Raw genomic sequence first — 22,575 nt, 5'->3', positions numbered from 1 at the left:
CCACCCCCTCCAGGTGTCGCTTGTTTTCCCAAGTGTATTTATCCCTGTGTTTCCTGTCTCGCTGTGCCAGTTTGTCTTGTACGTTAGTCAAGTCAACTAGCGTGTTTTTACCGTAATCCTTTTTCTATTCTCTTTTTGATAGTCTTCCTGGTTTTGATCCCTGCCTGACTCTGCACTTCGTTCCCACCTGCCTGATCATCCTGCCTGGCCTGCCCTTGATTCTGCCTGCCCTTCGGTACCTTTTGGACTCTGAACTGGTTTTGACCCTTTTGCCTGTCCACGACCATTCTCTTGCCTTCCCTATCGGATTAACAAATATTGTAAGACTCCAACCATCTGCATCTGGGTCTCGCCTTGTGTCATGATAATGGGATGTCAAATGATAGAACTTTGCTGTTAGAATCTGTTTCAAGTTACATAAAATTATCAGATTTAAAACAAGTAAAGTTATCACTTTCCTAACAGCATCATGCCTTTTTCATGCCTGGCAAATATTTTATATTGGTTGAAGCAACGTTAAATAAAACACATTACACCAAGGAAAATATATTTTTCTGGTTGCTAAAAAGTGGTGTAAAAAACATCTGCATACCATCTAACCATTCAACCAATTTTTTTAACTAGAAATAATTTCATGATTACTGCTCCAATGATCATAACGATACAATAATCATTACAAACACAAAGACACATGTACACACACACAAGCATGCAAGCACACATGCATACACCTACGCAGGCACCCACGCAATGTGGTGTAATACTGTTTAAAGAAGTCCGTTTTTTCCCAGTCATTAGCCAGTGCCAGTAATTTGTATTTATTTTATTAAATACATATTAACCCCACATTTTTGCTTTTGATACATACATTTTGAATAGTATATGTGGTACTTTTGTATACAGCATTTACATGAACAATATATACAGTGGGGAGAACAAGTATTTGATACACTGCCGATTTTGCAGGTTTTCCTACTTACAAAGCATGTAGAGGTCTGTAATTTTTATCATAGGTATACACTAATCAACTGTGAGAGACGGAATCTAAAACAAAAATCCAGAAAATGCACATGTGATGATTTTTAAGTAATTAATTTGCATTTTTATTGCATGACATAAGTATTTGATACATCAGAAAAAGCAGAACTTAATATTTGGTACAGAAACCTTTGTTTGCAATTACAGAGATCATATGTTTCCTGTAGTTCTTGACCGGTTTGCACACACTGCAGCAGGGATTTTGGCCACTCCTCCATACAGACCTTCTCCAGATCCTTCAGGTTTCGGGGCTGTCGCTGGGCAATACGGACTTTCAGCTCCCTTCAAATATTTTCTATTGGGTTCAGGTCTGGAGACTGGCTAGGCCACTCCAGGACCTTGAGATGCTTCTTAAGGAGCCACTCCTTAGTTGCCTGCTGGTGTTGTTTCGGGTCGTTGTCATGCTGGAAGACCCAGCCACGACCCATCTTCAATGCTCTTACTGAGGGAAGGAGGTTGTTGGCCAAGATCTCGCGATACATGGCCCCATCCATCCTCCCTCAATTACGGTGCAGTCGTGCTGTCCCCTTTGCAGAAAATCATCCCCAAAGAATAGATGTTTCCACCTCCATGCTTCACGGTTGGGATGGTGTTCTTGGGGTTGTACTCATCCTTCTTCTTCCTCCAAACACGGCGAGTGGGCGTTTAGACCAAAAAGCTCTATTTTTGTCTCATCAGACCACATGACCTTCTCCCATCCTCCTCTGGATCATCCAGATGGTCATTGGCAAACTTCAGACGGGCCTGGACATGCGCTGGCTTGAGCAGGGGACTTGCGTGCGCTGCAGGAATTTTAATCCAGTACGGAGTAGTGTGTTACTAATGGTTTTCTTTGAGACTGTGGTCCCAGCTCTCTTCAGGTCATTGACCAGGTCCTGCCGTGTAGTTCTGGGCTGATCTCTCACATCCTTCATGATCATTGATGCCCCACGAGGTGAGATCCTGCATGGAGCCCAGACCGACGGTGATTGACCGTAGCATCTAACTTCTTCCATTTTCTAATAATTGGCGCCAACAGTTGTTGCCTTCTTACCAAGCTGCTTGCCTATTGTCCTGTAGCCCATCCCAGCCTGTGCAGGTCTAACAATTTTATCTCTGATGTCCTTACACAGCACTCTCTGGTCTTGGCCATGGAGAGGTTGGAGTCTGTTTTGAATTATAAGAATGTGAACAACTGGTATTGGCCATGATTTATACAGGTAAAGTGAGAGGTTTTCAGATCACGGTCAATCACCGTCGGTCTGGGGCTCCATGCAGGATCTCACCCGTGGGCATCAATGATCATGAAGGAATGTGAGAGATCAGCCCCAGAACTACACGGCAGGACCTGGTCAATGACCTGAAGAGAAGCTGGGACCCACAGTCTCAAAGAAAACCATTAGTAACACCACTACTCCGTCATGGATAAAATCCTTGCAGCGCACGCAAGGTCCCCCTGCTCAAGGCCAGCGCATGTCCAGGCCCGTTGAAGTTTGCCAAAATGACATCCTGGATGATCCAGAGGAGCGAATGGGAGAAGTTCATGTGGTCTGATGAGACAAAAATAGAGCTTTTTGGTACTAAAACTCCATCGCCGTGTTTGGAGGAAGAAGAAGGATGAAGTACAACCCCAGAACACCATCCCAACGTGAAGCATGGAGGTGGAAACATCATTTCTTTGGGATGATTTTCTTGCAAGGTGGACAGCACGACTGCACCGTATTTGAGGTGAGGATGGATGGGGCCATGTAATCGCGAGAATCTTGCGCCAACAACCTCCTTCCCTCAGTAAGAGCATTGAAGATGGGTCGTGGCTGCCGGTCTTCCAGCATGACAACGACCCGAAAACACACAGCCAGGGCAACTAAGGGAGTGGCTCCTTAAGAAGCATCTCAAGTCCTGGGAGTGGCCAGCCAGTCTCCAGACCTGAACCCAATAGAAAATATTTGAAGGAGCTTGAAAGTCCGTATTTGCCCAGCGACAGCCCGAAACCTGAAGCGATCTGGCAGAAGGTCTGTATGAGGAAGTGAGGCCAAAATCCCTGCTGCAGACTTGAGTGTGTGGACAGGTGCTTTTTATACAGGGTAACGAGTTAACAGGTGCAGTTTAATACAGGTAATGAGTGGAGAACGGAGGGCTTCTAAAGGAAAAACTAAAGGTCTGTGAGAAGCCAAGAAAATTCTTACTGGTTGGAGGTGATCACAATACTTATGTCATGCAATAAAATGCTAATTAATACTTTAAAATCATACAATGTGATTTTTCTGGATTTTTGTTTTAGATTCCGCTCTCACAGTTTGAAGGTGTACCCTATGACTAAAAATTTAACAGAACCTCTACATGCTTGTAAGTAGCGAAACCTGCAAAAATCAGGCAGTGTATCAAATACTTGTTCTTTCCCCACTGTATATATATTAATATATATATATATATATATATAGATAGTTGAAGTCAGAAGTTTACATACGCCTTAGCCAAATACATTTAAACTTAGATTTTCACAATTCCTGACAGTTAATCCTAGTAAAAATTCCCTGTCTTAGGTCAGTTAGGATCATCACTTTATTTTAAGAATGTGAAATGTCAGAATAATAGTAAAGAGAATGATTTATTTCAGCTTTTATTTCTTTCATCGCATTCCCAGTGGGTCAGAAGTTTACATACACTCAGTTAGTATTTGCCTTTAAATTGTTTAACTTAGGTTAAATGTTTCGGATAGCCTTCCACAAGCTTCCCAGAATTGGCCCATTCCTCCTGACAGAGCTGGTGTAACGGAGTCAGGTTTGTAGGCCTCCTTGCTCGCACACACCTTTTCAGTTCTGCCCACAAGTTTTCTATGGGGTTGAGGTCAGGTCTTTGTGATTGCCACTCCAATACCTTGATTTTGTTGTCCTTAAGCCATTTTGCCACAACCTTGGAAGTATGCTTGGGGTCATTGTCCATTTGGAAGACCCATTTGTGACCAAGCTTTAACTTCCTGACTGATGTCTTGAGATGTTGCTTCAACATATCCACGTAATTTTCCTCCTCATGAAGCCATCTATTTTGTGAAGTGCACCAGACCCTCCTGCAGCAAAGCACCCCCACAACATGATGCTGACACCCCGTGATTCACGGTTGGGATGGTGTTCTTCGGCTTGCAAGCCTCCCCCTTTTTCCTCCAAACATAACGATGGTCGTTATGGCCAAACAGTTCTATTCTTGTTTCATCAGACCAGAGGACATTTTTCCAAAAAGTACGATCTTTGTCCACATGTGCAGTTGAAAACCATAGTCTGGCTTTATAATGGCGGTTTTGGAGCAGTGGCTTCTTCCTTGCTGAGCGGCCTTTCAGGTTATGTCGATATAGGACTTGTTTTACTGTGGATGTAGATACTTTTGTACCCGTTTCCTCCAGCATCTTCACAAAGTCCTTTGCTGTTGTTCTGGGATTGATTTGCATTTTTCTCACCAAGGTACATTCATCTTTAGGAGACAGAACACATCTCTTTCCTGAGCAGTATGACGGCTGCGTGGTCCCATGGTATTTACTTGCGTACAATTGTTTGTACAGATGAACGTGGTACCTTCAGGCGTTTGGAAATTGCTCCCAAGGATGAACCAGACATTTCTGAGGTCTTGGCTGATTTCTTTTGATTTTCCCATGATGTCAAGCAGAGGCACTGAGTTTAAAGGTAGGCCTTGAAATACATCCACAGGTACACCTCCAATAGACTCAAATGATGTCAATTAGCCTATCAGAAGCTTCTAAATCCATGACATTTTCTGTAATTTTCCAAGCTTTTTCAAGGCACAGTCAACGTAGTGTATGTTAACTTCTGACCCACTGGAATTGTGATACAGTGAATTAATCTGTTAACAACAATTGCTTGTGTCATGCACAAAGTAGATGTCCTAACCGACTTGCCAAAACTATAGTTTGTTAACAAGAAATTTCTGGAGTGGTTGAAAAACGAGTTTTAATTACTCCAACCTAATTGTATGTAAACTTCTGACTGTTCTTCAACTGTTCACACATTTACACTGGTATACATTATATGTAGTGTCTTCAATAAAACCATTACCATTAATGAGCTCCTATATCCCAATGCGTGTTCCATTACACAAGGCCAAACATATAGAATATAGTTTTCACTCTAGTGATGCTGAGAGCTAAATAAAGGGTAGTCCCACCTCTAATGAAGGTACATCAAAACTGTCATTATGTGTGGAAGGAGAACTCCACCTGTCGCATATTGCCCAGAAAATGAAGGCGAGGACACATGAATAACTAACCACTGCCAATATAGACTTCAAACACCTCTCTGGAGAGGAGAGGGGAGTTCTCGCTCTCTTCAAAAAGTGTGAAGCTGAATGTGCTCCTCAGACCTAGCTCATTAGTGTGGCAATCAGGGGCTCTGAAGCACAGAAATGATGGGGAAGAGAAAGAGAGAGGAGGCTAATTGACTTGTGTGGCAATGGTGGCTCGCTTTCCGTCCTCCTACAATATTCCCGGGGTTTGACAGAGGTGAGAGGTGTGAACGCCCACGCGCACCTCGCACACTCCTTCAGTATCCTCGGTAACGTGACAGCATGTCAAGGCAGTGTTCCCCGGTATACATTTTTATTTGTTATTTAACTTTTATTTAACTAGGCAAGTCAGTTAAGAACAAAATCTTATTTACAATGACTGCACTGGGCAAATTGTGCACCGCCCTATGGGACTCCCAATTACAGCGAGTTGTGATACAGCCTGGAATCGAACCAGAGTCTGTAGTGACACCTCTAGCACTGAGAAGCAGTCCCTTAGACCGCTGCACCACTCGGGACACACATACTTACAGTAGCTATACTTTGTGTTGCTCTAGACTAGAGGGAAAGCCAAAGCACATATCTGTGGTGGTGTACTGCATCTTGGAGATTTTTTCTAAATTAGGGGTATGAAATCATTAAAAAAATGTAAAAACATATTGCAACAGAAAATGAGGATTATCGTTTCTTATTGGACAAATCCAAATAGTCCCTCCCTGTTTCAGTCAGTTTTCTTCTGTTCGGTGCTTAATTAACATAACCCTGAGTCACTGGCTTGCTGGTGCTCTTTCATGCCGTCCCTAGGAGGGGTGCGTCACTTGAGTGGGTTGAGTTACTGACGTGATCTTCCTGTCTGGGTTGGCGCCCCCCCTTGGTTTGTGCTGTGGTGGAGACCTTTGTGGGCTATACTCGGCCTTGTCTCAGGATTGTAAGTTGGTGGTTGAGGATATCCCTCTAGTGGTGCGGGGGCTGTGCTTTGGCAAAGTGGGTGGGGTTATATCCTTCCTGTTTGGCCCTGTCCGGGGGTTTCTTCGGATGGGGCCACAGTGTCTCCTGACCGCTCCTGTCTCAGCCTCCAGTATTTATGCTGCAGTAGTTTATGTGTCGGGGGGCTAGGGTCAGTTGGTTACCTGGAGTACTTCTCCTGTCTTATCCAGTGTCCTGTGTGAATTTAAGTATGCTCTCTCTAATTCTCTCGTTCTCTCTTTCTCTCTGAGAACCTGAGCCCTAGGACCATACGTCAGGACTACCGGGCATGATGACACCTTGCTGTCCCCAGTCCGCCTGGCCTTGCTGCTATTCCAGTTTCAACTGTTCTGCCTGCGGTTAYGGAACCCCTACCTGTCCCAGACCTGCTGTTTTCAACTCTTAATGATCGGCTATGAAAAGCCAACTGARAATTATTCATGATTATTATTTGACCATGCTTGTCACTTATAAACATTTTTGAACATCTTGGCATAGTTCTGTTATAATCTCCACCCGGCACAGCCAGAAGAGGACTGGCCACCCCTCATAGCCTGGTTCCTCTCTAGGTTTCTTCCTAGGTTTTTTGCCTTTCTAGGGAGTTTTTCCTAGCCACCGTGTTTCTACACCTGCATTACTAGCTGTTTGGGGTTTTAGGCTGGGTTTCTGTACAGCACTTCGAGATATTAGCTGATGTACGAAGGGCTATATAAAATAAAATTGATTGATTGATTGAAAGTGTCTAAAATCAGTCTTGTTTCCTCAACAAATTACAGTTCTAATTCCCTTACCATTGGAACACAGAGGGCGGTGGTTCCCAAACTTTTTATAGTCCCGTACCCCTTCAAACGTTCCAGCTGGGTACCACCTCTCGCACCAGGGTCAGCGCACTCTGTTTTTATCCATCATTGTAAGCCTGCCACGCACACACTATACGATACATGTATTAAACATAAGAATGAGTGTGAGTTTTTGTCACAACCCGGCTCGTGGCAAGTGACAAAGAGCACTTATAGGACCAGGGCACAAATAATAACATAATAATGATCAATAATGTTGCTCTTTCTTTAGCCATCTTATATATTAAACCTTATTTGTTCATCAAAAATTGTGATTAACTCACCACAGGTTAAAACTTCTTCGGGATAGGGGGCGGTATTTTCACATACGGATGAAAAGCGTGCCCAAAGTAAACTTTCTGTTTCTCAGGCCCAGAAGCTAGGATATGCATATAATTACTAGATTTAGATAGAAAACACTCAGTTTCTAAAACTTTTAGAATAATGTCTGTGAGTATAACAGAACTGATTTGGCAGGCGAAACCCCGAGCACAATCCATCCAGGGGAAAAAAATGTTGAGCTCATTGTGTTTTCCACTAGTTTTCACTGGGAATCCTGATTTATAAGGGCCCTGGTTGCAGTTCCTATGGCTTCCACTAGACGTCAACAGTCTTTCATTCCTCTTTTGAGGAACGGCTGTTCTTTGTTCGTGTCTCTGAAGGGTATTTTTCTTCGGTATTGAAAACAGATTATCACGTCTTAAATTTGATCGATTATTTACGTTTTAGGATACCTGAGGATGGATTAGGAACGTTGTTTGAAATGTTTGGACCAAGTTTACAGGTAACTTATTAGATACTTTGTAGGCATGTTGGGCGAGTTGAAACCGGTGTATTTCTGAATCAAACGTGCCAAATAAATGGACATTTTTGGGACATAAAAAAGGACATTATCGAACAAAAGGACCATTTGTGATGTTTCTGGGACATTTTGGAGTGCCAACAGAAGAAGATCTTCAAAGGTAAGGCATTAATTATATGGCTATTTCTGACTTTCGTGTCGCACCTGCCTGGTTGATAGATGAATGTTGTCATTTTGTATGCGAGGCGCTGTCCTCAGATAATCGCATGGTCTGCTTTCGCTGTAAAGTCTTTTTGAATTCTGACCCCTTGACTGGATTAACAAGAAGTTAAGCTTTATTTTGATGTATTGCACTTGTGATTTTATGAAAGTTCAATATTTATAATACTGTATTTTGAATTTGGCGCTCTGCAATTTCACCGGATGTTGTCAAATCTATCCTGTTAACAGGATTTGATCCCTAAGAAGTTAATGAGAAGGGTGTTAGCTCAAACGTCCCGTGGAAGGGACACCGATGCCGAAGAAGTTTTAATGCAGACAGAAAAGAGCTCCAACTTCTTAATCATAGCCTCAATTTTGTCCCGCACATTGAATATAGTTGTGGAGTGTCCCTGTACTCCTAGGCTCAGATCATTCAGGCAAGAAAAAACATCACCCAGATAGGCCAGTCGTGTGAGAAAGTCGTCATCATGCAAGCGGTCAGACACATGAAAATTATTGTCAGTAAAGAAAACTTTTAGCTCGCTCTCTCAATTCGAAAAACGTGTCAGTACTTTGCCCCTTGACAACCAGCACACTTCTGTATGTTGTAAAAGTGTTACATGGTCGCTTCCCCTATCATTGCATAATGCAGAAAATACACAAGAGTTCAGGGGCCTTGCTTTAACAAAGTGAACCATTTTCACCGTAGTGTCTAAAACGTTTTTCAAGCTGTCAGGCATTCCCTTGGCAGCAAGAGCCTCTCGGTGGATGCTGCAGTGTACCCATGTGGCGTCGGGAGCAAATGCTTGCACGTGCGTTGCCATTCCACTATGTCTCCCTGTCATGGCTTTTGTACCATCAGTACAGATCCCAACACATCTTGACCAACAAAGTTCATTTGACTTCGCAAGCTGTCCAGTGCTTAAAAAGTATCCGCTCATGTTGTCCTTGTTTACAGTGGTTTGCAGAAGAGGATGTATTGCTTAATTGACCCCCCATAAATGTAACGGACATATGCCAGGCCCGCCACGTCTGTTGACTCATCCAGCTGTAACACATAGAATTCACTGGCTTGTAAGCGAAGGAGTAATTGTTTCAAAACATCTCCTGACAAGTCACTGATGTGTCGTGAAACAGTGATGTTTGATGAAGACATTGTCTGAATAGTTTTTAAAAACTTTTTCCCCCAGCATTGTCCCAGCCATATCCATGTCAGCAGGAAGAATTTAGTCCTCCACAATATTATGGGGCTTGCCTGCCCTAGCCACTCGGTAGCTCACCATATAAGACGCTTCTAGCCCCTTCTTATTAATAGTATCTGTTGCTTTTATACATGTCTTACTACTTGAAAGTCGTCTTTATTCTCGCTCTAAAAACTCCCGTGGCTTATTTTTCAAATGGTCATGTTTTGTTTCTAAATGTCTGCGCAAGATTGAAGGTTTCCAGTGAGAGAGTAACGGTTAATGTGATTGGATGTTAATTATTTGACTAGTCTACCTGTATTTGACATTGTGTTGTTATTTCGCTGAACACTAGATGATTTAATTCGATTTTTGGCAGTGAAACGAGGCTACTCAGATGAGAAAAAAACCTCACCCAAAGGTATAGCCTGTTGGAAAATATAAATGTAACGGTTTGAAAATGCGAAAAAAAAAATAAAAAAAATAAAAGAGATATATATAAATGTAAATCGCATTTTATTTGGCGCACCCCCAATGGCATTGCTTGGAATACCTGCCATAGGGTAACAGATGGAGGGTCTGTCATATCAGACGGTGAACAAGCTTCATTCACACATACATGTAACACTCTGTCCTCGTTGCTGCTAATTTCTTTATATATTTTTTATTTAACCTTTATTTAACTAGGCAAGTCAGATAAGAACAAATTCTTATTTACAATGACGGGCTACACCGGCCAAACCCGGACGATGCTTGGCCAATTGTGTGCCGCCCTATGGGACTGTTACGCAGAGCGGAACAGGTGAACCCAAGAGCAGACTCAGACGAGGATACTGGGAGGAGGTAACCAAGGTATTTATTGAAACATGGGGGGAAGATTGAGTGCAAGCCAGGGAAAGCTCGGGCGGGTTGCCGGAAACCAGGTGCGGAGGCTGAGGCTGGAGAGAGAGGTGTTTGGACAGGGTAAGCAAGTCTGGAGGGGAATCCAAGGTAGAGTAGAGTGGGGAATCCAGGATAGAGTAGCAGGACTGACAAGAAGTCGGACTGGAGACAGGGACAAGAGTCAGAGCGGGCAGAACTGTAGTGGAGAGGAAAACAGCGTCAGGCAAGGGAAAACAGGCACAACAAGACAACAGGAACAAACGGCTAGAAACATGGACTGACTGAGCAGAGATTACGATCTGGCAGTGTGGAAGTGGCAGGGCTGAGTATTTGTAGAGGTCCTGATTATGGAACAGGTTGCAGCTGGTGGGGATCTGCTCTGACTCCAGCACACCTGTCTCCACCCACACAGTCACACACACACAGATAGAGAGAGCACTGGGGGGAGTGGCGGCAGGTGAAGGAGACACAAGATGAGCACAAGAGGGCGTGGCAGGAGCAGATGTGACATGGACTCCCAGTCATGGCAGGTTGTGATACAGCCTGAATTAATGGGTCAGCAAATGTCAAGGGAGCAGCTGCTGTCATGAAAAGAAAAACTCTGGCAAAGTGTTTAGATTACATTGGATGGGTTTAATTGGACTGAACCAGGGTGCAGTGGGCTATGGCCAGTCACATGACTGGCAAAACTGGTGAGGTCGGAGCGCCTTGCTAAAACTGAACAGTAGCATGTGAAAACAGGGAACATTAACCCGGTGTTCCAGATGCTTGACATACATTACTTTGTTTTGAGCCAACTTCACCATCACCGTTAATAAAAAAAGTTTGTGAACTAGGCTTGAGCGTTATACTATATATACCGTATACCGGGGGTTTTGGAAATAGCCACAGGATGGTTTTTCAATGTTGAAAATATGTATTTTTCTATACATTTTAATATTTCTAGCTACTTGTTAAGAAATTACCTGCAGTAAACTTAGAAGATAAACAAATTGTGTTATTCATTTCACCTGTTACATTATAAAGCTTACCGTAGTTCCCCAGAACAGTTGAGCCAGTTAAGTGTTTGTTTGTAAATAGGACAACTGGAGAAGGCAGGAGCTGGTGAGGCCAACTGTGTATTGACGGGTTGCGTTTTATATTGAAAGGCAATTTTTTTTTCTTCAATAGAGTGATCAGGGACGTGCAACTATAATTTTCCTTCACAGAAAATACATCAGTGCAACACATTTGTCACAATATAGCATAATTTTCATCAGTTGACAACACGATTTGGCTTGTAGCTAAATGATCTTACAATGAAAAAGCAAGGCATTTTTTGTAAAAACTATGCATGGCCATCATATTTCTGTTTATCATAGATAGAATGTAGCCGCTACATTTTCTAATGTTTTTCTCAAAGTTATTCTTGTATTTTACCTGAGAAAAGTAGGGCTACACCAGAGCGCTGTCTGCTGATAGAATGCCAGTTCATGAATTCTCAGAGTGGAGAAGTGCAACTGGTGCACAAAATTTGTCTGATGCTGAGCAGAAATTATAATAAGAAGCATTTTAGATTTGAGTTTACAACATGTTTGAGAAGTCAAAGCCCTTTGGATGAGTTATCTGTACCGTTGCTACTGCTATCTTATGATTTCTCCTCTCAGACCTCGCCCGACTGCTCTTCCCCCATCTTCTCCGAGCAGAACAGGCAGGCCAATTGCCCTAGAAACTCCAGACTCCACACAGACACAGCGTGTAAACACATGCTGCTCCAGAGCCAGTAATGTTAATTTGAACAATGCCTCTCATTCACACTTGCTTGTAAATGTCAAAACTCACCAAAAATTACATTCGGTAGCTCTATATATGTATAACTTTATGATGTTTACTGCCTGACTTTGCAACAACTGAAAAAATCTGTTTGCGCTCGTTAGCATATTTAGCTAGCAGCCTCCATGGAAATTCGCTATTACTTTTGCTAATTTCGTTCCGGTAATAGACACCCAATGGGCTTAAAACATTTTAATGGCTCCCCCTTGTGTACTAAGCCGGTAATACCATAAATCCCGGGATGAGAGGAGGACGGTAATGACTATATGAAAATCTGGCTATCGCCCAACCCTATTATGAACCAAGTCAAATACCATAATCACAAGTAATGTTTATATTTGTTGATATGAAAAGCATCGTTTTTTATTATTGGAAGCCATATGTGTAAATGAAATAACTGTTATATAAAGGAAATATACATATCAATAATGTAGCCTCAGGCAGCCCTGGTATACCACTAAAGCAAAAACAAGTCCTGTAGCCATTGTGAGATTGCGTGAAATAAATTACATTATTTGCAGAGATTGTACATTGAAAAAGAGCTGTGTGAGGGAGCACCGCTCCTCAGGAACACAGTTCTCACATCAGCTGTTAGGTGCACATTAGCCACTCTCTGTGAGCACAGGCTCTGGTAAGTGTTCACAAGCTCAGCAGTTACACTGCATAAACTATAATTTTCTGCTAATGATAACAGTTTGGGGCCTTTAGAGTGGTGCTGCACTGGGTTGCTGAGACTGAGTTTTCCCTTAGAGCGCAAGGTGCACTGGTCTGATCTCAGCTACCATGAATGAATGTACCTGTAGCTTTTGTTTTTGAAGTATTTACAGTTGAAGTCAGAAGTTTACATACACCTTAGCCAAATACATTTAAATTCAGTTTTTCACAATACCTGACATTTAAATCGGTTGGGATGGTGTCTTTGGCTTGCAAGCCTTCCCCTTTTTCCTTCAAACATAACGATGGTCATTATGGCCAAACAGTTCTATTTTTGTTTCATCAGACCAGAGGATATTTCTCCAAAAAGTACGATCTTTGTCCCCATGTGCAGTTGCAAACCATTGTCTGGCTTTTTTTTATGGCGGTTTTGGAGCAGTGGCTTCTTCCTTGCTGAGAGGCCTTTCAGGTTACATTGATATAGGACTCGTTTTACTGTGGATATAGATACTTTTGTACCTGTTTCCTCCAGCATCTTCACAAGGTCCTTTGCTGTTGTTCTGGGATTGATTTGCACTTTTCRCACCAAAGTACGTTCATCTCTAGGAGACAGAACGCGTCTCCTTCCTGAGCGGTATGACGGCTGCGTGGTCCCATGGTKTTTATACTTGCGTACTATTGTTTGTACAGATGAACATGGTACCTTCAGGCGTTTGGAAATTGCTCCCAAGGATGAACCAGACTTGTGGAGGTCTACAATGTTTTTTCTGAGGTCTTGGCTGATTTATTTTGATTTTCCCATGATGTCAAGCAAAGAGGCAATGAGTTTGAAGGTAGGCCTTGAAATACATCCACAGGTACACCTCCAATTGACTCAAATGATATCAATTAGCCTATCAGAAGCTTCTAAAGCCATGACATCATTTTATGGAATTTTCCAAGCTGTTTAAAAGCACAGTCAACTTAGTGTATGTAAACTTCTGGCCCACTGGAATTGTGATACAGTGAATTATAAGTGAAATAATCTGTCTGTAAACAATTATTGGGAAAAATGACTTGTGTCATGCACAAAGTAAATGTCCTAACCGACTTGCCAAAACTACAGATGGTTAACAAGAAATTTGTAGAGTGGTTTAAAAATGAGTTTTAATGACTCCAACCTAAGTGTATGTAAACTTCCGACTTCAACTGTATATACGGCTGGATCCGGATGGACTTGGGACCTGACCCGAATTGCAGTCATGTCACTACACAAATAATGTAGCGTACATTTACTATAATGTAGCATGAAACATAAGGTAAATACAAGGTAGGATCTGCAAATCAGGTCGTTAAATAAATAGCCTGGATAGAATAGAATTCACAGCTAGAGCAACAAGTGAAGTTATTGCTGTACATATCTAAATAGATAATCTAGTGAAGTGTAAGTGAGATGACTCTTAGCGAGGGTAGCATAGTGAGAGTAGCATAGCTCTAATTACAGGAGATCTCACTAAGTCTTACTGAGTGCCTCAGAATCAGAGTCCTTATCCACCGCATTGAGGTGGCTTCTTAGTAGTCACATTGATTCCACATGTTTAGAATGAAACCACTGGCATATGGTAAATGTGGGATCCTTACTGTTATATGGACAAGGTGCCTGCAAGTGTGTTGACTGTAGTGAGAAATCAACTGTCAACTGGATAGAGTGAGACTGCTGAGGGAGGATTGTGTACTCTTTTGCTTTCCAGTTGACTGGAGACAATCTGTTGCTGTTTGATGGCGACGACGCCCAACACACACACCAGCTGCGTTAGTCTATTAAACCCTGGGAACAGGGTTCCTACTAAGCGGTGATTTCTCATAGCCTCACAGTGAGTGCATCAATATCTCATCTGATATGATTCCACTTCTTTAGAGCGGAGGCTCCTCTGCCGGGAAAGCCCCCGGAGTGCCTTAGCGAGGTGTAAATACGGACTAGAGAGAGACAGAAATGGAACAAGGGAATGTGTGCATTTTCATTAGCGCTTTGAAAGCTTTGCAAGGATTTTCCTTCCAGGAATCCAGAAATGTACTGTAATTAAATTCACTGCAGGGCTGCCGCCGTGTCATTGTTTTCTGCATATTTTTCACCAAAATCATCAGACAATAGACATTGCAGTTCTAATGCATTATTCTGATCTTTTAATTCTAGAGCCCTGTTCAGAGTATGGATAATATATAATCATGTATAATGTCATTTGTGATAATGAAGTGGTCCGTGGTTTGGACACAGTGCGGCTTCCTTTGAAGCTTTAAGTTCAAAGGACTGGTCGCTGTGTTGTGGTGGTGTGGTGTGTGTGTGTTGTGTGTGTGTGTGTGTGTGTGTGTGTGTGTGTGTGTGTGTTGTGTATGTTGTGTGTGTGTGTGTGTGTGTGTCATCTCATTTACAGAGCTGATATTCTGTAATATCACACAGTCCCAGATCTGTAACGCTTTATCACTGTTGTAATTACTAATAGCATGCTTCCTCAGCACACAATCAAACAGGATTCTATATTGCACATATTTTCATAAATGCATCCATATGGTTCAAAATGCAACATTAGTTAAATGTAGAATTTTGTCTTGTTCAGAGGTTTATGAGATGGTGCAGGTCTTACCAAGTTCTTGCTGCCATTCTTATTGAGGGGACCCCGGAAAACTCCCTTGATGTTCCTGAAGTGTCCATTGCTGAGGTGTGTGGAGCTGATGACAATGTAGTAACAAGCCATCGGAGACCAGTGGCTTCCATGTGCAAAAAGCACACTGTCTGGCCAAGCGAGCGAAAAAAAGTCAAGTAAAGTGTGCGGATGTAAACAACTTCACTAATCACAGAACGCATAGGATGGACTCARTAAGGCGTGAGAGTCAGGGCTGTCCAGACGCAGATGGAGAGGGTGGGAGGGCTTTTTCAGATTCTCTCCTCACAGCAAGGGGAGACTCTCCAAACTCTGCAGCCCATCAAAACAGAAGGCTCAGACACTCTGGGCTTCTGTGTTCCTCTCACACACTATATCTTTATTTCTCTGTTCTCACTCACGTTCTCTACGGCAGTGTGCTCTCGTTTCCTCATTCATCTCTTGCTGAGGTGCTCATGCTCCGGCTCGGTCGGCGAGCATTTGCTGGGGAGAGGATGTTTCCACAAACCGTGGCGACAGGCATGCATTTATACAGCGTTTGGTGTTGCTCAGCTGAGCCAATGGCTGAGAGCCCTCTACTCTGATGGCCAGGGCTGGGAGGAGAAGGGGCTGTCACACACTCTAGCTACCTCTCCTACATTCCTAGCTCAGCCTGCGCTTCCCGGCCAATCAGCGGCTATCTCTCAAATCAATTCAAGGCGCTTGATTGGCATGGGAAACAAATGTTAACATTGCCAAAGCAAAATGAAGTAGATAATATAGAAAAGTGAAATAAACAAAAATGAACAGTAAGTATTACACTCACAGAAGTTCCAAAAAGAATAAAGACATTTCAAATGTCATTATGTATATATACAGTGTTGTAAGGGTGTGCAAATGGTTAAAGGTTTTAAAGTACAAAAGGGATATTAAATAAACATAAATATGGGTTGTATTTACAATGGTGTTTGTTCTTCACTGGTTGCCCTTTTCTTGTGGCAACAGGTCACAAACCTTTCTGCTGTGATGGCACACTGTGATATTTCACCCAATAGATATGGGAGTTTATCAAATTGGGTTTGTTTTCAAATTCTTTGTGGATCTGTGTAATCTGAGGGAAATATATGTCTCTAATATGGTCATACGTTTGGCAGGAGGTTAGGAAGTGCAGCTCAATTTCAACCTCGTTTTGTGGGCAGTAGCTTGTCTTCTCTTGAGAGCCAGGTCTGCCTATAGAGGCCTTTCTCAATAGCAAGGCTATGCTCACTGAGTCTGTACATAGTCAAAGCTTTCCTTAAGTTTGGGTCAGCCACAGGGGTCAGGTATTCTGCCACTGTGTACTCTCTGTTTAGGGCCAAATAGCATTCTAGTTTGCTCTGTTTTTTTGTTAATTCTTTTCAATTTGTCAAGTAGTTATAATTTTGTTTTCTCATGATTTGGTTGGGTCTAATTGTGTTGCTGTCCTGGGGGTCTGTTTGTGTTTGTGAACAGAGCCCCAGGACCAGCTTGCTTAGGGGACTCTTCTCCAGGTTCATCTCTCTGTAGGTGATGGCTTTGTTATGGAAGGTTAGGGATTCGCTTCCTTTTAGGTGGTTGTAGAATTTAGCRGCTCTTTTCTGGATTTTGATGATTTGCGGGTATCGGCCTAATTCCGCTCTGCATGGATTATTTGGTGTTTTACGTTGTACAGTAGTGACCAAAAGTTTTGAGAATGACACAAATATAGATCTCCCGGGTGGCGGGAGTGGTCTAGGGCACTGCATCGCAGTGCTAGCTGCGCCACCAGAGTCTCTGGGTTCGCGCCCAGGCTGGGCTGGGTTCGCGCCCAGGCTCTGTCGCAGCCGGCCGCAACCGGGAGATCCGTGGGGCGACGCACAATTGGCATAGCGTCGTCCGGGTTAGGGAGGGTTTGGCCGGTAGGGAGGGTTTGGCCGGTAGGGATATCCTTGTCTCAGTATGTAAAAAATGTAATAAAAATGTATGCACTCTACTGTAAGTCGCTCTGGATAAGAGCGTCTGCTAAATGACTAAAATGTAAATGTAATATTAATTTTCACAATGTCTGCTGCCTCAGTTTGTATGATGGCAATTTGCATATACTCCAGAATGTTATGAAGAGTGATCAGATGAGTTTTAATGAATTGCAAAGTCCCTCTTTGCCATTCAAATGAACTGAATCCCCCAAAAACATTTCCACTGTATTTCAGCCCTGCCACAAAGGACCAGCTGACATCTTGTCAGTGATTCTCTCGTTAACACAGGTGTGAGTGTTGATGAGGACAAGGCTGGAGATCACTCTGTCATGCTGATTGAGTTCAAATAACAGACTGGAAGCTTCAAAAGGAGGGTGGTGCTTGGAATCATTGTTCTTCCTCTGTCAAACATGGTTACCTGCAAGGAAACACGTGCTGTCATCATTGTTTTGCACAAAAAGGGCTTCACAGGCAAGGATATTGCTGCCAGTAAGATTGCACCTAAATCAACCATTTATCGGATCATCAAGAACTTTTATGTTCGTTTTGATGGCATAGAAGGCCCTTCTTGCCTTGTCTCTCAGATCGTTCACAGCTTTGTGAAAGTTACCTTTTGTGCTGATGTTTAGGCCAAGGTATGTGTTACGGATGCAGGTATCCTGTTTGTGTATTGTTACGGGATTTTTGTGTTTAATGACTAAAATATGTATACATTTGACTTAGGATTATAACTCATAAATGTTGAATGTTATGTGTTCCTTGTTAGAAAGAATGGGTTTATCTTCAGACAGGCTAGAATGATGTTTTAATGACCCACGGAGGGGAAAGACCTTGGGTTGGTTGTAGATAGTTTAACAGGTGGCAGACAGTAATGAGAACTCGAACTGTATTGCCATTGTATCCGAGAGGAGGTTGGACATTAAAACCTATGACATCATCTTTATTATATAACCTGATGTAAATTGTACTATGATTCAGTACTCTCGAGAATAAATGCGATTGATTGATTTTAAGACTGGTATCTGTCCATTTTATGCTGATAATTATCTTACAAATTCTTATTTATGGGCAGAGTGTTTTAATTGAATTGGTTAATAAACAGGAATCAAAATTCCTTTAACATGTATCCTGTGTGTTTCTTTTCTCCCCTTCTCCTCTCACAGGTGGCAATCATCATTCCCCAATCAGTCACCAATCAGTCGCTAATCAGAAGACACCTGCTCCTTTTCTCTTACCCTATCACATCCCCTTTCCCTTGGTTTAAAAACCCTGTCAGTTGTTTTCTCTTGAGCTCAATCTCTCTGTCATGCAATCTCTCTGTAGATCTCTCGTTTGGTTTAGCAACTACATGTCACTTTGTCCGGTATGGTGTTTGACTGTTTGTTTGATGGTGGGAAAAGGGGGTACCAAGACAAGTCGCCCATGGGCATACACTACCCGTAGGAATACTTTGTCTAAGAACACTAGTTAGAACTGGGCGGACCCCCCACTGTATTTTGGTTAGTTAGTTACCCAGTATTGAAGTAGGCTAGTCTAGCTTAGGGATGTTTTTGGATTTTTGTTTATTTCCTTGGGTCCAGCTCAGCCCTTTTTCCTGCCAGTCTTTACTTTAGAACCGGAACCCCCAACAGAAGCTAGCCAGCTAACTAGCTAGTAGTCAGCTAGCCTTTAGCCTGGACAACTCCTGCCAGTCTGCACAGCGCGATTCATCCCAGAGCTTATCGGACTTCTTTTTCTCCATGTTTCCGGATTCCTACCGCAAGCTCTGAACCTCTTCACCTGGATCATCACAGCTAGTTAGCTGCTATCTGATTGGCTTCTCCTGGTTAACGTCTCTGTCACGAAACAAGCACCCAATTAGCCTGGAGTTAGCAAATGCTAGGCCCATCTCCCGGCTAGCTGAAGAGGTCCATCAGCCACTCCTTGGGCTACAATACCGATTTTGGCAATTTGCCTGGACCCCTTTTATTGCCGTTACGGAGCCCCACCAATCCATCACGACTGGACTACCGACGTAATCCGCCCGAGGGTTTTTTTCAACAGGCTCCTCCATCGCGACGTACCCTGAATGCCCATCTGCTAGCCTGCTAGCTGTGGCTCGCTAGCTGTCTAGCGCATACCGGACTGTTAGACGAAGAGGTCTATCAGCCAATTTCTTGGGCGACTATACCTATTTTGCCAATTGGCCTGGACCCTTTTACTACACGGACCCCTGCTGATCCATCACGACTGGTCTGCCGTTCGTAACCGCACGAGGGGGCTACAACAGACTTCTTCCGTCGCGACGTCACTCTAAGGCCCTCCTGGTTTAATTGATTTTTCTAGAGACAATACCTCTCTCATCGTCACTCAATGCCTAGGTTTACCTCCACTGTATTCACATCCTACCGTACCTTTGTCTGTACATTATGCATGGAATCTATTCTACCGCACCCAGAAACCTGTTCCTTTTATTCTCTGTTCTGAACGTACTTGACGACCAGTTCTTATAGCCTTTAGCCGTAACCTTATCCTACTCCTCCTCTGGTGATGTAGAGGTTAATCCAGGCCCTGCAGTGCCTAGCTCCACTTCCATTCCCCAGGCACTCTCATTTGTTGACTTCTGTAACCGTAAAAGCCTTGGTTTCATGCATGTTAACATTAGAAGTCTTTGATTCACTGCTTTAGCGCACACTGCCAACACGGATGTCCCAGCCGTGTCTGATTCCTGGTTTAGGAAGGCCACCAAAACCCCTGAAATTTCCATCCCTAACTATAACATTTTACGACAAGATAGAACTGCCAAAGGGGGCGGAGTTGCAATTTACAGAGTCATGTCTTACTATCCAGCTCTGTGCCAAAACAATTTGAGCTTCTACTTTTAAAAGTCTCTCACCGTTGCTACTTGCTATAGACCACCTTCTGCCACCAGCATTGCCCTGGACACCATATGTGAATTGATTTCCACCCATCTATCTTCAGAGCTCGTGCTGTTAGGTGACCTAAACTGGGACATGCTTAACACCCCAGCCTTCCTACAATCTAAGCTTAATGCCTCAATTTCACACAAATGATCAATGAACCAACCAGGTACAACCCCAAATCCGTAAACACATGCACCCTCATAGATATCATCCTAACCAACCTGCCCTCCAAATACCTGTCTTCAACCAGGATTTCATCAATCACTGCCTCATTGCCGTTATGGGTCTGCTGTCAAACGACCACCCCTCATCACTGTCAAACGCTCCCTAAAACACTTCAGCGAGCAGGCCTATATAATTGACCTGGCCCAGGTATCCTGGAAGGATATTGACCTTATTCCGTCAGAAGATGCCTGGTTCTTTAAAAATGCTTTCCTCTCCATCTTAAATAAGCATGCCCCATTCAAAAAATGTAGAACCAGGAACAGATATAGCCCGTGGTTCACTCCAGACCAGACTGCCCTTGACCTGTGATAGTCAACTTTTGAGGGAAGTTAGGAACCACAGGCAGTTAGGAAAGCAAAGGCTAGTTTTTCAAACAGAAATTTGCATCCTGCAGCACAAACTCCAAAAAGTTCTGGGACACTGTAAAGTCCATGGAGAATAAGAGCACCTCCTCTCAGCTGCCCCCTGCACTGAGGCTAGGAAACACTGTCACCACTGATAATTGAGAATTACAATAAGCATTTTTCTACTGCTGGCCATGCTTTCCACCTGGCCAACCCTACCCTGGTCAACAGCTCTGCACCCCCCACAGAAACTTGCCCAAGCCTCCCCCATTTCTCCTTCAGCCAAATCCAGGTAGCTGATGTTCTGAAAGAGCTGCAAAATCTGGACCCCTACAAATCAGCAGGGCTAGACAATCTGGACCCTCTCTAAAATGATCAGCCCAAATTGTTGCAACCCCTATTACTAGCCTGTTGCCTGTTCAACCTCTCTTCYGCGGTCATCCCTCTCTTCAAAGGGGGAGACTCTCTAGACCCAAACTGCTACAGACCTATATCTATCCTACCCTGCCTTTCTAAGGTCTTCAAATGTCAAGTTAACAAACAGATTACCGACCATTTCAAATCCCACCGTACCTTCTCAACTATGCAATCTGGTTTCTGAGCTGGTCATGGGTGCACCTCAGCCACGCTCAAGGTCCTAAAGATATCATAACCTCCATCGATAAGAGACAATATTTCCGGCGCCGAAAAGAGATGGCTGCCTCGCTTCGTGTTCCTTGGAAAATATGCATGTTTTTTTACATGTTTTTTTACGTGTTATTTCTTACATCGGTACCCCGGGTAATCTTAGGTTTCATTACATACAGTCGGGAGGAACTACTGAATATACGATTAACGTCAACTCATCATCGTTCCTACCAGGAATATGACTTTCCCGAAACGGATCCAGTGTTTTGCCTTCCACCCAATACAATGGATCTGATCCCAGCCGGCGACCCTGTGCAACGCCGAAAAAGGGGAAAACGTGGCGGTCTCGTGGTCAGGCTTCGGAGACGGGCACATCGCGCTCCACTCCCTAGCATACTACTCGCCAATGTCCAGTCTCTTGACAATAAGGTTGATGAAATCCGAGCACGGGTATGATTATTATGACTGTGATTATGAAGGCGCAGCAGCGCCTCTTCAACCTCAGGAGGCTGAAGAAATTCGGCTTGTCACCAAAAGCACTCACAAACTTCTACAGATGCACAATCGAGAGCATCCTGTCGGGCTGTATCACCGCCTGGTACGGCAACTGCTCCGCCCACAACCGTAAGGCTCTCCAGAGGGTAGTGAGGTCTGCAGAACGCATCACCAGGGGCAAACTACCTGCCCTCCAGGACACCTACACCACCCGATGTCACAGGAAGGCCATAAAGATCATCAAGGACAACAACCACCCAAGCCACTGCCTGTTCACCCCGCTATCATCCAGAAGGCGAGGTCAGTACAGGTGCATCAAAGCAGGGACCGAGAGACTGAAAAACAGCTTCTATCTCAAGGCCATCAGACTGTTAAACAGCCACCACTAACATTTAGCGGCCGCTGCCAACATACTGACTCAACTCCAGCCACTTTAAAAATGGGAATTGATGGAAATTATGTAAAAATGTACCACTAGCCACTTTAAGCAATGCCACTTAATACAATGTTTACATACCCTACATTACCCATCTCATATGTATATATACTGTACTCTATATCATCTACTGCATCTGCCATGCCGTTCTGTACCACCACTCATTCATATATCTTTATGTACATATTCTTTATCCCTTTACACTTGTGTGTGTGTGTAAGGTAGTAGTGTGGAATTGTTAGGTTAGATTACTGTTGGTTATTACTGCATTGTCGGAACTAGAAGCACAAGCATTTCGCTACACTCGCAT

General features: G+C 43.4%; 1 protein-coding gene across 1 annotated transcript in view; it reads right to left on the bottom strand.

The window, feature by feature from the left end:
• Positions 1-15,683, bottom strand: part of LOC111971126 (zinc finger protein 804A-like) — a 108,020-nt gene extending 92,337 nt beyond the window's left edge. Inside the window, exon 1 of the mRNA XM_023997920.2 lies at positions 15,266-15,683. Within this exon, the coding sequence (XP_023853688.1) occupies positions 15,266-15,376 (111 nt within the window). The 5' untranslated portion in view covers positions 15,377-15,683. The remainder of the gene's footprint in view (positions 1-15,265) is intronic.
• Positions 15,684-22,575: the final 6,892 nt, after the last annotated feature.

The sequence above is a fragment of the Salvelinus sp. IW2-2015 genome, linkage group LG12 (assembly GCF_002910315.2).
Source record: "Salvelinus sp. IW2-2015 linkage group LG12, ASM291031v2, whole genome shotgun sequence".
NCBI classification, from domain to species: domain Eukaryota; kingdom Metazoa; phylum Chordata; class Actinopteri; order Salmoniformes; family Salmonidae; genus Salvelinus; species Salvelinus sp. IW2-2015.
The sequence above is the reverse complement of the archived record's forward strand: the minus strand, read 5'-3'. Positions and strand labels throughout refer to the sequence as shown.